Raw genomic sequence first — 16,491 nt, forward strand, 5'->3', positions numbered from 1 at the left:
GTTTAAATCACAAACTTCAGAGTAAGTATGTGTCAATGACACTTGGCTCAAGGATTTACCTTTAAGATTATGAGGATTTATGATACTGATAAATTCTTTAGCATCTGGAGACATTCTTGGCTTATGTTGATCCTTGCACCCAAATTCCTTTAAGGAAATTTCCCTGCTCTTTTTTGCCTGCTCCCTATCAGAAACTCTCACTTTAACCTTTTCTTGTGCAGACTGATTTTCAACTTGAAGTAATCTCTCACTCTCTTCTACTTTATTACAACTCATTTCAGCAGTCTGATTACAAGCAATTAACATATCCTTTCTTAGAGATTCATTTTGCAATGCACACCCTTCAATCCCCTCTTGCTTTTCAATCTGAGCCCTGTGATCGCTGAACTCTGAAGTATCTATTTGGATCATATTTGCCAGTTCAGGACTGATCAGTCTTTTCTCAATAGCTTCCGCTAAAGTCACTCTCTGATCACTAAATATGTCAACAATTCCTCCATTTAATGCCTGATGAGATGCAATAATTCTGACCATGTTTTCATCCACCAGTTTCTCTTCCAAAGCTGATGCCAATGTCAGTCTTTTTCCAGTAGCAGTGTCTATGATTCCACCAGTATTTGCCTGGGTTTCCAGAACCTTCAGTGTAGATGCAAAGTCTACTTTTCCAAGCCGAATTGCTTGAGACAATGTAAGCACTTTGTCGCTCACTCCATCTTTAATGTCTGAGAAGGGAATTACTTCTAGATATCTCTGTCCAGATTCAATATCAATCTTACATTTCTTGACTAATTCTGAGTAGGGGACAATTCTGCAGTTCTCGGGATCTACAATGCCATGCATCATTCCTGGAGACAACACTGCTTCATTAGTTAACAGTCCTTCTTTTTTAGCTTCTGCCAAGGTCAATCTCTGACCAGAAATTAGATCCACAAAGTTTCCAGTAAAGGCCTGAACCTCCTGGATTTCTCTTTTCAGGTCTGGGGTAACAAGATCTAATTTTATGGCTTTAGGGAGGGAAACAGTTTCCTTTGTTTCAGGATTAAAAATCTGATGGATGTTTAAGTTCTCAACTCTTTTGTGTTTCTTGGCTAACTCTTCACCAATTAAGCCATGTCTGAAGGCATTATCAACAGAAAGTCTCATCCCAGATATATGGTGAATGATACCTCCATCTAGCACCTGCTTAGTCAACAAACGAATGGCCTCCTCTCTCTCCAAAAGACCTCTGTCAATGGACTGCACAACTGTTAAAGGGGCTTTACTATCAGGGTCTATAAGTCCTGTTGTTTCCATTTGTAAACTAATTAATCTCTCCCTAACTGTTTTTTCAGCATCTCTACCTTTGGAAGCTTTCTCCAGATTTATAAGCTCTGGCTGGTTAGCAATGTCCACCAAGCCAAGAGTTGAGGCCAAAGTTACTGAAACTTTTTTGCCTCGTTTCAGATCAATAATTCCACCAGTCACCACCTGTCTCTCTAAAATTCTGGTGGCTATTTCCTTGTCAAGAACCGTTAACTGCATCCTTTACAGAGCATAGTGTATGGGCACGGGGGTCTAAGATACCACTTATAGCTTTGTCTGCCATGAGGACATTATGTAATAATTTCTCATCCATCAGACCTTCATTAATGACTTCTTCAGTTGTCAAAGACTCATACGTCTGAGAGTCAAAGAACCCCTGAAACATGTTCAGCTTCTCCATAAGCTTCACGGCAGTGTGACTTGGCACGATGCCTCGGGATATTGCTTCATTTAGTAAGAGCTTCTGACCTGTTTGTTCATGAAAGATACCACCATCTAGTAACTGTGCAGATAATACATTTAAGGTAGCTTCTTCAAGCAATTCTTATGGACGACTGTAGGACAGAAAAGTTTCCCTGCCATTATCTTCCTCATCAGTCTTTTCTAACATCATCATACTACCACCTGCGATGTTCTGTGCTTCTTGACTTTCTTTATGGTCATCCTTAGCCAAAAATGTTTTCTTTAACATTTGCTTTTTGTCCAGAGGATGAATGTTCACATCAGTTTCAGACTTTAGTTCTAACTTTACACCTAGAGTTTTCTTTACCTGAACTTCTGACTTTTTGCTTTGGGGTTTTATGTGAGATCCTCCAGTTTCATCACGAATATATTCAGTCTCAAGAGTGTGTGCTTGTTCATTCTGACATGTAAAGGAAGTGTTTCTGAGAGGCTGATGTTCTTTCTTTGGTGTTTCAACAGAAAAAAGATCTTTGTCAACCACCAACAGCACACCTTCTGCCTCCGCAGAAGGTACAGTCAGGAGGTGTCCCCTGCTGGCATTTTCTTTGATAGACACTGCTGTTTGGTCTTCCCTTTTGGTATATATCAACTGCCTTTGTACCTCTAATTTGACTTTATTTATTACCTTCAAAGAGTCAACATTTGAATTTCTCTCTTTTTGTTCTACAAACAGATCCTCTTCAGGGTTCTCTACAGAAGAATCTTCTGTTTCTACAGTGGTCTTTTTGCCTTTTTCTGTAGTGCAATCTTCCTGATTGGGATATTCTTTGTTCTGAGAAGAAAACTGGAACTCAGGCAGCCTCACAGTCCACCCATCACTGAAAGTTCCTGAGATTTTCACATTAGCTGACTCTTGCAATCCCTCAGGAGTTTTTTGCCTTTGATGCCCAGTTTCAACCACTTCTGGAGGACTTGTTTGATACTCATCTCTGGATGTTAGTATCCCCATCAGCTCTTTATCTAACAGAAGCAGCCTCTGTCCATTTTGTACATTAATATAGCTGTGAGTCATCAGCTGGAACAACAGATTCTCACTCTTGCTTGCTATGGCCTTGGGTTGGCTCTTGGTGCACGGTAGAACTGCTGCTCCAGGATTAATATTTTGTTCTGCAGAGTCTGCTAGTTGCATGTGGGGCATCATATCAGGTATACAAATCGATTTTAAGTTATTGGCAAGATCTCTGTCCAGGATACCACTTTCTATTGCTTTCCTCCAGGACATAATCTCTGTGGTTGCTGGTAGAAACAGAGCCTTAATATGCTGTCGGTTACTAAGGATTTTATGTGCTAGTTCAGTAGACACAATACCTTGTTCTATGGCATCTGTAATTGGGAGGATCTCTCCAGATTCAGGCCACAGCAAACCCATGAATGACCAGAGGGACTCCAGAATCACAAGGGCGATCTTAGCAGCTACTAGATCATTGCTCACTGCTTCATCTATTGTTAGCCTTTGCCCCGTGACAGTGTCTATGATGCCTCCTGTCTGAAGCTGCCTTATGAGGATACCACAGGCCATATCTTGGTCAATCAAATTATGTCTTACAGCCTCTTCCACTGTAAGTCTGTGTCCTGTTCTTGGATCTACTATGCCACCAGCAAAAAGCTGAGCTTCCAGCAACCGGACAGTGACCTGCCTATCTATCAGCCCTTCCTGAACTGCAAGGAAAATGCTAACCTTCCGGCCTGATTTCAAGCTCACCATCCCCCCTGCCAATTGTTTGACAGGCAGCAATTTGAATCCTGATTCCTGGTGGACAATACATCGTTGCATCAGATCCAGCAAACCAATTTTCTCAGCTGTGTTAGGGTCTATCAAATTCTTGGATGTTCTAAGATGAGACTCTAATACTGAATGAAGCCATGCAGAAATGAGACCTTGATGAAAAACCTCTTCCAGGTTAATACAGTTCTCACTAGGGGAAAGACTGAAACCTCCAGTTGCCAGGTGAGCTTCTAAGATTTTCACTCCAACTCTCTCACTGATTATTCTCTTCTCGATTACTTCCACCACAGAAAGAGGGCCTCTGCTCTCAGTAAGCCTGCTTATTAAGGCCAAGGCATCCTGTAGCTCCCGGAGCTCCTGGTACATCTGGGGATTAATGAGGTTTCTGGCTAGGCCCTCCTCCAAAGAGAGGTTTTCACCAGTCTCGGGGGCAATGAGGCCAGACATGATAACCTGAGATTCCAGAAGCACAAGGCCTGTGTCTTGGTCAAGGAGGCCCTTTTGCATGGCTTTGAAGATAGGAAATATCTCCACTGTGCCTAGGTCAATCACCCCAGCAACTGCTCTGCAATCCTAAAAAAAAAAAAAAAGAAAAGGAAAAGAAAACTGAATCAGAGCCAATGGCAAAGCACAACTATTGAAAGGAGTCATCCAAAGAACTATAGTATTTAGGCCAGGCATGGTGGCTCATGCCTATAATCTGCCCAAGGCGGGCAAATCATGAGGTCAGGAGTTCGAGACCAGCCTGACCAACATGGTGAAAACCCCGTCTCTACTAAAAATACAAAAATTAGTTGGGCTTGGTGGTGCCTGCCTGTAATCCCAGCTACTTAGGAGGCTGAAGCAGGAGAATTGCTTGAACCCGGGAGGTGGAGGGTTGCAGTGAGCTGAGATTTTATCATTGCATTCCAGCCTGGGTGACAGAGTGAGACTCCATCTCAAAAAAAAAAAAAAAAAAAAAAGAACTATAGTATATAAAATTGACCACAAGAAAAACCCAGCATGGGATAAGCCCCAACATGTAGGAAATATTCTGAAGCAAGCCACCCAGTGTTAATACTAAAAAAGAGTTTTTCTACACTACAGAATGTTTACTAGACCAGAAGTTCCTAGATCACTTGAGAGATAGTGGCATTAAGCATATGAGTGACAAGCTCTACAGGGTGGCAAGCAGTGAAAGTGACAGGATTTAATCTTATTTTTAAGACCAAATCATCATAAAGTTTCTTACAGACGCATAACAGTTCCCCCAAAGTGAGAATTCAACCCCATAAAACAAGTTTTTGCTGTTGTAAACCACACAGAAGACTCTGGAAGTAGCAATTCCCTGCTGATGAGCATAGCAGGACTGGTCCACAGAGTAAGAGAGATTTATGCAGTCCAATAGCTCCAGAAGAATTGTGCATCCCAGTAAACAGGCCTGTGTATACTACTCAAGAAAGTATTTTAGCAACTGGGATACTCGTATTCTTGGACAATGCTAGCTTCTCCCAAGGCAATGGCTCTAAACTAAATTAGTTCTAGGACTTGGAAGTAGCAAGACAAGGAAGAAACAGATCGGGGACCCTTGCCTACGGAACCACTAGTAACTTTTCTTCTGGTCCAGGCTAGAATGGGTAGCACAATAACCATGACTACAGCCGTCACTTATTATTAGATCTATTGAACACTGACATTTAATTCTCACAGTGTCCTATGAAAACAATTGTTTGAACCTTTAGTTTGAAGAAATGAAAATGAGGCACAGAGTTTAGGTAACTTGTCCAAGGTCACAAAACTAGTAAGTTCCAGAAATAAATCAAGGTCTGACTTTAAATCTTGTATGCCCTCCCACAGACAGACCCAGAAAACTATAAAAGACAAGTACAGTGGAGTCACATCTTAACACAGGAGTTAGGTCCTAAGGTCAGTGAATAAGGCATATACACTGTCAAAATTACCCTTGCAAATCCTAGAAAGAGCTCCTAAAGAATTCTCATTTTGAGATCTTTTATCACAGAATAATACATTCAGATTTTAAATTATTTAAGTGTTTAACCACTTAACAACACTTCATCATTTTTATTACTCTCCAACTTTTCAGCTCTTGTTTATGTTCATTATTTTCATTTTCTGTATATAATTTTATCTGTCCCTCTTTGGTCAGAGCTACTTTCTGATTACTTATTTAACTCTCTACCTTACTGATGGAGGATCTTGTAGAAGCAGTTTCCAATTACTTCCCTGCCTTCTAAATAATAGCATTCCATTTTACCTCAGTGAGTAAGTTCCATAAGAGCTGATCCATTGCCCATGAAGGTCTAGGAGCAGTAGCTGTCATTCAATAAACATGGGACGAATATGGATAAATAATAAGGAAACCCTTAAAATCATTAAACCATTTCCCCTCAGATTTTAGAAACATGCACTGAGGATTTCAAGCTTGATGACGTGCACACAATAAGAATACAGTACGGACAGCAAATGAAAGAACAGTATATTTGGTTCTCATCTCCATTTCTACATATGTATTCAATCAGTGGAATAACTGACAGACTTCTCTACACTAAAGTATTATTTATCCCCTATCTCCTTGTTTTCTGACCAAGAAGAGAAAGTTCAATCTGTATAATTTAAATATATATATTATGCAAATTCCCTATGTGTCTGTTTTAAAGAAATTGAAGGAAAAAGTTCACTGGAATGTGATACCTGAAAAATTTCAAGATACCTGAAAAATTCCTTTTAGAAAATTCATGAAAGACTATTCAGAAGAGACAATATGACAAAGAAAAACATTCCTTTGAGAACTTTTCATTTCTTTTGTGAGGTTCATGGAGTCTCAAAAATGCTGACACTGAAGAAATGCCTGGAGTCTAGCCAAAGAGAAAAGTCTACAATGTTACTTCCAACACCCTCATAATTGGAGAATAGGCAGGAAACACTCAGCTGGGAAAAAATCCAGAGAAACTCATTTCTATCCTACCAAACATGGACATTCTGACCTAAACAAGCATTAAGAGATAGAAGGAGAGGAGGAAAGAAAACATAAAAGGCTTTTACTTACCGGAGTTGCAGGGCACGCTTCAGGCAGACAAAAGATAGAGCCTTATGGAGCAGCTCAGCCGTATCACACACACAGTGTAAGCTTGGTGTTAGCGTCCAGCATGCGACTATTTGTTTTTGCAAAAAAGAACCCCAAACAGGTCGTCCTCTTTTCCCTTTGTGCATTTGTGCTTAAACTCCAAAGGGTTAGTGAAACTTGTAAGCAAGGATGTCAGTTAATCAGAACAATACTTCACATGAAACACGCAAACAGTACAGGAGACACATCATGCTCAATGTAGTGATGCTCAGCAGCTTGTCTTCCTTTTTTTCTTTCTTTCCTTTCCCCCCCTTTTTTAACCTTTCAAATGAGAACTGGATGTTCTCAGCAAGCAATTGTTAAAACTTTTCACATACTCCCTTATATGGTGAAGCAACAAGCCACTGGAAGTGGGCTACCTTAAATGGAGAATGTTACACCAGCACTTTGTTTTTGGAAATATACCATCAAATCATTGCTGGTTCTGTCTTGTGGTCTTTACAACTCCAGCTCCTGTTGCACAAAATTTATATCCAAGGACCAGAATCAAGACATGCTTTGTCTGAATATCATTTTGAGCATCATCTGGACCAAATTTGACTATCACATGAGCTTAATTTTGGCCTGCCCCATATAAGTTGGCCATTGCTTCACAACATAGGAAATAAGCAGGCAAACACACATATATATCCCAGAGACACATGTATATAATATGGTAAGTGTACACACACGCACAGGTATCCAGGAAGAACTTAGGACAACCAGCAGGAAATATGACAACTTTCATATGGTCCAGGAAATGAACATGGAGGGGAACTGGTAAAGATGCCACATGATGAGATGACTATGGGTGAGGGGAACCAGCGTCTTAGTCAGTGAAACTACTCTACTAGTTTGCTTTGGAACTTAATATTTCTCACTGCCTTAGTATGGAGGGAAGAGGTTCACAGGTTTTTCTTTCCAATATCCAGAACTCTTGGCTATCAACTTTCGTGTGACAATGCCACAAGGGAGTATCTTACTGGCCTGTGATCATATACAATACAGAATTTATGTTCTCCTCAACTGCTGTCTGCCAGAAAATGGCACAAGACAAAAAAAGTGAACCAGGTCTAAAGGGTTAACTGTGTCTTCTAGTGCTTTTGACTGACCAACACATCATGGAACCCCAGTAAAGAAACACAAGACACATGACTGCTAAGGTGAGGTTAAAAATTAAGTCACATTGGTCATGGAAAGCTAGTGATCATGACTCTGAATCAGCAAAGCTGCTTTCATACCATTCAAAAGGTATCCACCCAATATTTGGAGATGAAAACTAAAAGTACCTTTTGTTCTGTCTGGTGAGCCAACTGGCTCTGAAGCTGCTGAAGCTGATTTGCAGAACCATCACAAAGGTCATGGTAAGCCTGGTTTAGGGCATTCACTTGCTCAGATATTTGTTTCTTCTCTTTTTCTGAGAGCCTGGAAGATGAAGCATTAAAGCTTTTTTAGGGGAAAAAAAAAAAAAAAAAAAAAAAACAATCTCCAAACTCTGCTCTATTGCTTCAAAATTACTACTTCTTCATCTTGGATGGATGATCTTCTTCCATATTCATGGGAGACTTTGGCATTTCACTCAGTTTTTCTGTCTATCTCAGATCAAGTCACGGTTCTTGGTGATGTCAGTGCTATGTCCACCCCATGCTTGTAGTTCAAATGACCTCATCTCCACTTTAGCCCCACCTACAAATGTCAAACTTAGACCCTTCTATCATCTGAAATTATTCTGCTTCTGAAATCTTAGACTTCAATAATCCACTATATGATTATAACTCTACCTTCCAGTTTTATCTTTCTTTACTCCTTCTATACCTATTTTCTTTTTAAAATAAAATATTTAAACAGGCAGAAGAATATAACAAATTCTCATTTACCTGTTATCTAGCTACCCAGCTTTCATTTCATGATTTACTATTTTACATATGTGCTTTAGGCCCTTTTCTTTTTCTTTTTTTTTTTTTTTTTTTGAGATGAAGTCTCGCTCTGTCGCCCAGGTTTAAGTGCAGTGGTGCAGTCTTGGCTTACTGCAACCTCCACTTCCCGGGTTCAAGTGATTCCCCTGCCTCAGCCTCCCGAGTAGCTGGGATTACAGGTGCCCGCCACCACACTGAGCTAATTTTTGTAATTTTAGTAGAGACAGGGTTTCACCATGTTGGCCAGGCTGGTCTCAAACTCCTGACCTCAGGTGATTCTCCTGCCTCAGCCTCCCAAATCACTGGGATTATAGGCATGAGCCACTGCACCTGGCCACTTTAGACCCCTTTTCTAAGAAATAAGACATTACAGATATAATTAAAGCCCACTGTATATTTATCACCAAGTCCATTCCTTTCCCTTTCTTCCCAAAGGTAACCACCTCTTGAATCTGATGAATCCTGCAACTTTCTTTTTCCATTCCACATTATGTTTCTTAGAATGAACTCTGTTGATTCAAATGGGAACTATCCATCAACTCATGGATATGTCCTAAGCCTTCCTTAACACCTCCATTTCCTCTTATTCTATCAGTCCTCTCTATTAAGTTTCTTTTCTACAGAGGCCAGACCCCACAATCCACATTCTTGATCAGTTCCCTACCATTATCCTTGCACTCTCCACTCACTAACCTGATAAATGCTCAACCCCCTTCAATCAAACCATCAGTCTCTTCTGCTCCTACACTAAGGCTGCTAGGTAAATCCAGTTAGAGGGAAAAAAAAAAATTCCACAACCACACAGAGAGAGCCAACTGGTTTCCAATCTCAACTGGGCCACAATATTTCCTGACAATCCTCTTGTAAATTTCCAGCCAAGTTCTTCTTCCTTTCTCCTGGGCACCATCCTTTCAACAAACCTTTCCGCCTATTTCAAAGAGAATATACAGACCACTGGGCACTAATTCTCCTACTTCCTGGCTTCAGTCCTAACAAATTTACCTCTATCCCTACCTTTCTTAATCTCTTTTCCCTCATCTCCACCTCAGAAAAAAAGTGGTCCCAATTTCCTGTTTAAGGTTGTACTTTCTAATGATCAATGAGTTTCATCCTCTTGCATGTCCACTTGGACCTTTCTCTAATTATTTCCTCCCCTTTGTCCTTGCGACTTACTCCAAAACATAGTTAAGTCCATTGTAGCTTTTAAGAAAACAAAACCTTCTTGATCATATATTCCATTTTTAAATATTGACTCTATTACATTTTTCCTCTCCTATGTCCTGGCTTCTTGAAAGAGCAGTTCTGTTTCACCTTCCTTGCCTCCAATATGCTCCTCACCATACTAAATCTGACCTCATCCCACAACTTGTCACCAGAGGCACCAGAGACTTCTAACTTGCCAAATGTACAGATATTTCTCAACTTTTCTTGACTTCTGAACTTCTCTCCTTTTTAGAACTCTGTTCTTTCTTGGGTTCTGAGTTATCATTCATAATTTTCCTTTTCCTTCTCTGAGGCTTCCTCAACAGGCTGAGAAGACCTAAAAACCCTTTGAGGTAATCTACCCTCATGCTTTCTAATACACTAATAATTCAAATCTGTCACTTTATGTGATAATTTTCATGTGTAACCAAACCCATAGATTCACTATCCTTAATATCTCTTGAATATTAGTTTCTTCATTTCCATTCCTCATGATTTCTTGCCTACATTATCAGAATAGCCTCTTAACAGACCTCTCAGCCTCTATTCTCACTACATGTCCTTTCTTTATATAACTGTTCTAGCAACCTTTAAAAGCAAAACACAATCATGTTTAAAATCTCTTCCCATAGCCAACAAATTAAATGGAAACTCCTCAGTATGAACTACAGGATCCCCCATAATCTGACTCTTGCTGCCCTGAATTCTCCAGTCTGCAATCTCATTACAGCCATAAGTTTTAGCCTGATAGACCAGGTGCCCCAGATGTGCCATAATCTCTCATTTAATACTCACTTATGACCATGCTTGGCCAAGAAGATCTGTGATGTTTTAATAGCTTCAGAGACTTGTTCTTTCTTTGTTGTCAGCTCTTCTGTCAGAACCTACATGGTAGAAATAAAGAGAAAAAGCTTCAAAACCCAAGAAAAACAGTCAAAATGTATTAAAAAAATTTTTTTTAATCCTAGAGAAAACATGCAGCTTAGGTCAAATTATCACCAATGAGCTACAGCTGATAAAAAGGTACAAGAACAAACAAGATGGCTTCTTAAATTTCTTTAAGTTAACATTTACTTAGGTAGCAATCACTTCTGGAATGGCCCACATGTGACTTCTACTATTCCACCTAATGCATTAACACATATTATTCTACCCAGATAAACAGAGATGGACCTTATTCTCACCTGCTGTTCCAAAATAGCTTTTTCAATGTCTGTTGATTCTTTGGTCTGGGATGAGGTAGCTTTTCCTTGTGTATTTCTCGCTAGGGTAGACACCCAGCCCAAAAGTTATTTAACCTTCTCCACATGTTCTTGTTTCTCCTCTTCTACCACTTTCTAGAATAGGAAATAGAAAATCAGTATTCTAGCAATGTCTTTTATTAGGTTGGCATGACTTCAGATTTTCTTAAATGAAGTCTTCCTAAAAACAGACACAAAAGTTACCTAAATAAGTAGGCTGTGAAAATAACCCCAAGTATAATTTAGCCAGGCTACAGTATTGCTTACAGGTGTTTGTGAGCTGAATTTGTTATACCTAGGTTTAATACCTTTCTGAAAAATACAAACAAATATAATAGGCACTCAATAATTATTTAATGAATTTTTAAAAATCTCTTCACATATAGCATCTTACTCATTTTCATAATTCTTAGGTTTACAGGTGAATCTGTAAGAAGAGGAGAAGAGACTGAAGCCTACTGAGATTATATCATGTAGGTATGGATATAAAGAAAGTCTTGCTAATTTAAAAAGCAAAAGATGGTATGGTTAATGTTTTAACAGCTTTTCTTTTATAAGAGAGACTGAATATGCAGAAACTTACTTTACAAAGACAGAAGATTTTTATAATTACAAAAAGATGACATGCTCATTACAATAAATTCAAACAAGTCTAAAATACATAATTATGTAATTTAATCTTATTTCCACAGAAATTTGGTATAAATGCCTATAAACTTCTTTCTATGCCTTATTATGTCTTTGTAGTATACAGTTTTGTTTTTAATGAAACCATAACTATACATAGTATTCTAACTTCCTCGTCTCTCAAATATTATATAACAATTTAATTGTATAATATATCTTACACATATAACATATATAATTTTTTGCTGGTTTTTAAAAAATTTTTAATTTTTGTGGGTACATAGTAGGTGTATATATTTATGGGGTACATGGGATAGTTTGGGCTTTTTTTTTTGAGACAGCCTATTGCCCCGGATGGAGTGCAGTAGCACAATCATGGGTCACTGCAGCCTCAATTTCCCAGGCCCAAGTGATCCTTCCACCTCAGCCTCCCAAGTAACTGGGACCACAGTCATGTGCCACCATGCCCAGATAATTTTTAAACATTTTTTGTAGAGAGGGGATTTCCCTATGTCACCCAGGCTGGACTCAAACTCCTAGGCTCAAGTGATCTTCCCACCTCAGCCTCCTGGGTACCAGAGACTACAGGCACACACCACCATGCTGGCTAAGCTGTTTTACTGCACTTTCAAGATAATTTTGGACCCAATTGTCCTCACCTCCTCCTCCTCCAGACGCCGGAGTGCATCACTGATGTATATCATGTGTTGAGTTGTTAAAGTCACCAATGCCAGTGTAGCGAGTCCTTAAGTCCATGAACTGTGGTTCAAAAGAACAATTTAAGTAAATCATCTGCCAGAAAATGAAATGTAAATAGTTGAAAACAAGAGGAAATGTTCATGGAGTCACATGTTCACCAGAAAAGTGAGCCCTAAACCAAAATATAAGGCCCAGGCAAATGAATCTTTCCTTAAGGGAAGACAGTGGTGTATTTCCTTTTGCCACCCTCTCACCTCTTGAGTGATGGCATCTGAAGAGGAAAGCACGCGACGGCGCTTGCCAGGGGATTTCCGCGGCGATTCCACAAAGGCCTTGTATGTCATCAGTTGCAATTCATAGTCCTAGGAAAGGATAAATTTCACTACAGTTACTCAGGGTTTTATAATTCACATACATCATGTAATAAATCATAGCTTTTTATTGCTGGAAGCATTTTGGTGACCACTCAGGCTGGAGGTTAGCAAACTTTTCCTGTAAAAGGCCAGGCAGAAAATATCAGGCCATACTCTCTCTCTCATTATAAGTGAAAGCAGCCATAGGCAATATATAGATGAAAGAGTGTGGTTGTTAGAATAAAACTTTACTTATGAATACTGAAAACTGAAGTTCATATAATTTTCACATCATAAAATATTATTCTTTTGATTTTCTTTTCAACCTTTTCTCATTGGCCATACAAAAACAGGTGTGTGGACAAAATTTGGCCTGTGGGTCATAGTTTGCTGACGCCTTAGTTGCAGTCTGACCAACCCTTTCATCTCATCTGTGGGGAAAGTGAAACCCAGAGAGGGGATGTGAATTTCCCTAATTAACAAAGTGGGTAAGTAACAGAGTCAAGATTAGAATCTTAGTTTTCTAATCCCTAAACCAGTGTTGTCATTTTACCATACTATTCTGCCACTTCCTCTGCAACCATGCAAGTTCTGCCCTAGTCTACTCGCTTCTTCTCTCACATGAAGTAGCCTTATGAGTGCAGTAGCCTCTTATGTACTTTCACTGCTTCTAGTCTCATCTCAATCTATTCTCTATTGTTCCACCAGAATACTTTTTCTAAAACCCCAAAGATGACCACATCATTCTTCTCCTTAAAAAGCTTTCAGTGATCTAGAATAGAGCTTTTCAAACACCAACATGCATATAAATTACATGGGGATCTTATTAAAACGCACAATCTGATTCAGCAGGTCTGAGACTCTACATTTCTAATAAGTTCCCAGGCGATACTGATGCTACTGGTTCAAAGGTAACACTTTGAGAAGCAAGAATAGAAGACAAAGCCAAAACAATGAAACAAGGCCTGTCATGGGTTGGCCCCAATCTCACTGCTCATCTTCGATAGTCACTGCTCCTTACTGTGTCTTCTAGCTATACCAGAATACTCTCTATTTCCTCTATAATCAAGTATTTTCATTCTTCTCTGCCTGGGATTATGCAGTTCCTTTGCCTAAAACGTCCTTCTGCTGTCTACTTAAAAAAACTCTGAGTACAAGGAAAACAAGGAATGAATTTGTAAAGGAATCCATAAAAAACAGTAGTAGCAACATTAAAATAATTATAATCAAAGCAGTTGCTACCACTTATGAGTGCACTTTAAGTTTGAGGCATGGTCCTATGTATACATTATCTCGTTTAATCTTTGCAATCACTCAGTGAGGTATTATTGTTCTCATTTTATAGATATAGTAACAGAAACATACGCTAAGCGCATACTCAAAGTAAGCCTGGAAAATGGTGAAGGGTCTGAACTCAACTCTTTCTTACAGTGAGTGTTCTGTTATTAACTAAAGGAATGCCTTCATTCAAAAGTATTTGTTAAGCATCTTCTATGTACTTGTCATTGTTTTGAGTGCTACACACACATACTGAGAAACAAGTCAGGAAAAACTTTGCTCCCTTGGAACTTATATTCTAGTAAGTGTCACAGAATAAACAAATAAATATACAATAATCTCAAGTTATTTTTTTTCTTTTTTTTTGGAGACAGAGTTGCCCAGGTTGGAGTGCAGCGACACAATCATGGCTCAATAGCCTCAATGTCTCAGGCTCAAGTGATCCTCCCACCTCAGCCTCTTGAGGACCTGGGACTACAGGTGCACACCACTACACCCAGCTAATTTTAAAAATTTTTTGTAATTATGGGATCTTGATGTGTTGCCCAGGCTGGTCTCAAACTTCTGGAATCAAGTAACCCTCTTGCTTTGGCCTCCTAAAATGCTAGGATTATAGGTATAAGCCACCACACCTGGTCTCAAGTCATTTTTCTTTAAAGATGTTCTAAGAGAAATAGGGGAGAGCTAAATCATTCACGGCCTTACAAACCATGTAAGGATTTAGAATTTTATTATGACTTTTATTCACATGATCTTATTTACCATATTTCATCTATGCTAAGGTACACATTTTCTCCACATTTTAGTCTTTCAAATTGGAATATATCTTAGAATCAATGGCATGTCACATAATTGGCAGAGTTTCTTCTTCTTTCCTCTTTTTGGCATGCAGAAAATTATGGTGTAGCTTGTAATCAATGGAGTCTAAGATTCAGTGACATGCAATATGTTCTAAAAAGGCGATTTTGGCTACTGTGTGGGAAAACAGCCTGTGGGGGCCACAGCAGAAGCAAGAGACCAGCTCAGAGGGTACTGTAGTAGTCTTCAGTAGAAGATTGTTCACTGGAATGTGAACTAGGGAAATATAGGGGGAGATAATGACAGGTAGTCAGATTTGGGACATGCCTGAAGACACAGCCAACGGAGAATATAAAGCTGAAGGCAAAGAGAAGAGTTTAGGATGACTCCTGGGTTTTTTGCCTCAGCAACTACAAAAAAATGGCAATACTATTTCCGAGATAGGAAAGACAAGTAAGAAGCATATTTAAGAAGAAAACTCAAACATTCTGTTTTTGCCATGTTAAGTTTAAAAGGCCTACATCGTGCAAATGGAGATTCCTCAAATCACAGCCAACATCTACTACTTCTTCAAGCAACCCCAAACATGGGGTTGCAGGAAATATACATCTGCTTAACTGAAGGATCAGGCCAGCTTCTAGCATAAGAACTCTGCTTAATTTGTCCAGAAATAGAACCTACAGTGAAGATGTAGTTTTTCCTGAGCTGGTGATGATTCATGTTCTTTTTGAGATGTGGTAAAGTTACCTTTACAATAGTAGAGTACTGCTGGGAAAACTTTTGACATTGATCCAGTTTTGTCTGATTTCTCCCAATTTCTGCAAAGAGAGCCTAGGAAGCAAAATATCACAACATTATCATTGCCATTACCACCATTAAAACAGCTGAATATTTACTATGTTCTAAGGCAGTAGTTTTCAAACCTTAGCTACATCAGAATTGCTGGAAAGGGTGGTTAAAACACATACTGTGGGGCCTCACCTCCAGAGTTTCTGGTTCAGTGGGTTTGGGTTCACAAAATTTGTACTTTTTTGTCTTTTTAATCTTTTGTAGAGACAAGTTCTCGCTTGCTTAACCAGGCTGGTCTCAAACTCCTATCCTCAAGTGATCCCCCTGCCTCAGCCTCCCACAGTGCTGCAATTACAGGCAGGAGCCACTGTGCTGGATCCAAGAACCTGCATTCCTAACATGTCCCCAGATGATATGGATGCTGCTAATCTGGGGTCCACACTTTGCGAACTACTATTCTAAGTATTTTATACGTATCACTTCAGTTAATCCTAGCAACAATAATCTCATAAGGTTAAATAAATAACAAACTATGTCCATTTTATTGATAAGGAAGTAGAACACTGCGAGGCTAAATAACTTCTTCAAAGGCTTATAGCAGATAAGTGAGCCAGGATTGGAATCCAGGCAATACAACTCCAGATCTCATACTTTTTTTTTTTTTTGAGATGGAGACTCACTCTGTTGCCCAGGCTGGAGTGCAGTGGAGTGATCTCAGCTCACTGCAAGCTCTGCCTCCTGGGTTCACACCATTCTCCTGCCTCAGTCTCCCGAGTAGCTGGGACTACAGGACCACGCCCAGCTAATTTTTTGTATTTTTAGTAGAAACGGGGTTTCACCATGTTAGTCAGGATGGTCTCTATCTCCTGACCCCGTGATCCACCCGCCTCGGCCTCCCAAAGTGCTGGGATTACAGATATGAGCCACCGCGCCTGGCCTCATACTCTTAACCATAATGCTAAACAAATCAAAACAAAACGCCAACAACAAAAAT

At 39.5% G+C, this 16,491-nt stretch overlaps 1 protein-coding gene across 1 annotated transcript in view; it reads right to left on the bottom strand.

Moving 5' to 3' along the window:
- The window catches only part of LOC104653785 (microtubule-actin cross-linking factor 1, isoforms 1/2/3/5-like), an 86,078-nt gene that overhangs the window by 37,224 nt on the left and 32,363 nt on the right, over positions 1 to 16,491 (bottom strand). The window contains 9 exon segments of the mRNA XM_030940156.1: positions 3 to 1,513; positions 1,515 to 4,063; positions 7,883 to 8,018; positions 10,508 to 10,596; positions 10,897 to 11,049; positions 12,240 to 12,311; positions 12,313 to 12,339; positions 12,534 to 12,641; positions 15,456 to 15,539. Of these exon segments, the coding sequence (XP_030796016.1) occupies positions 3 to 1,513; positions 1,515 to 4,063; positions 7,883 to 8,018; positions 10,508 to 10,596; positions 10,897 to 11,049; positions 12,240 to 12,311; positions 12,313 to 12,339; positions 12,534 to 12,641; positions 15,456 to 15,539 (4,729 nt within the window).

Source organism: Rhinopithecus roxellana, chromosome 11, assembly GCF_007565055.1.
Source record: "Rhinopithecus roxellana isolate Shanxi Qingling chromosome 11, ASM756505v1, whole genome shotgun sequence".
In the NCBI taxonomy this organism is placed as follows: Eukaryota; Metazoa; Chordata; class Mammalia; order Primates; family Cercopithecidae; genus Rhinopithecus; species Rhinopithecus roxellana.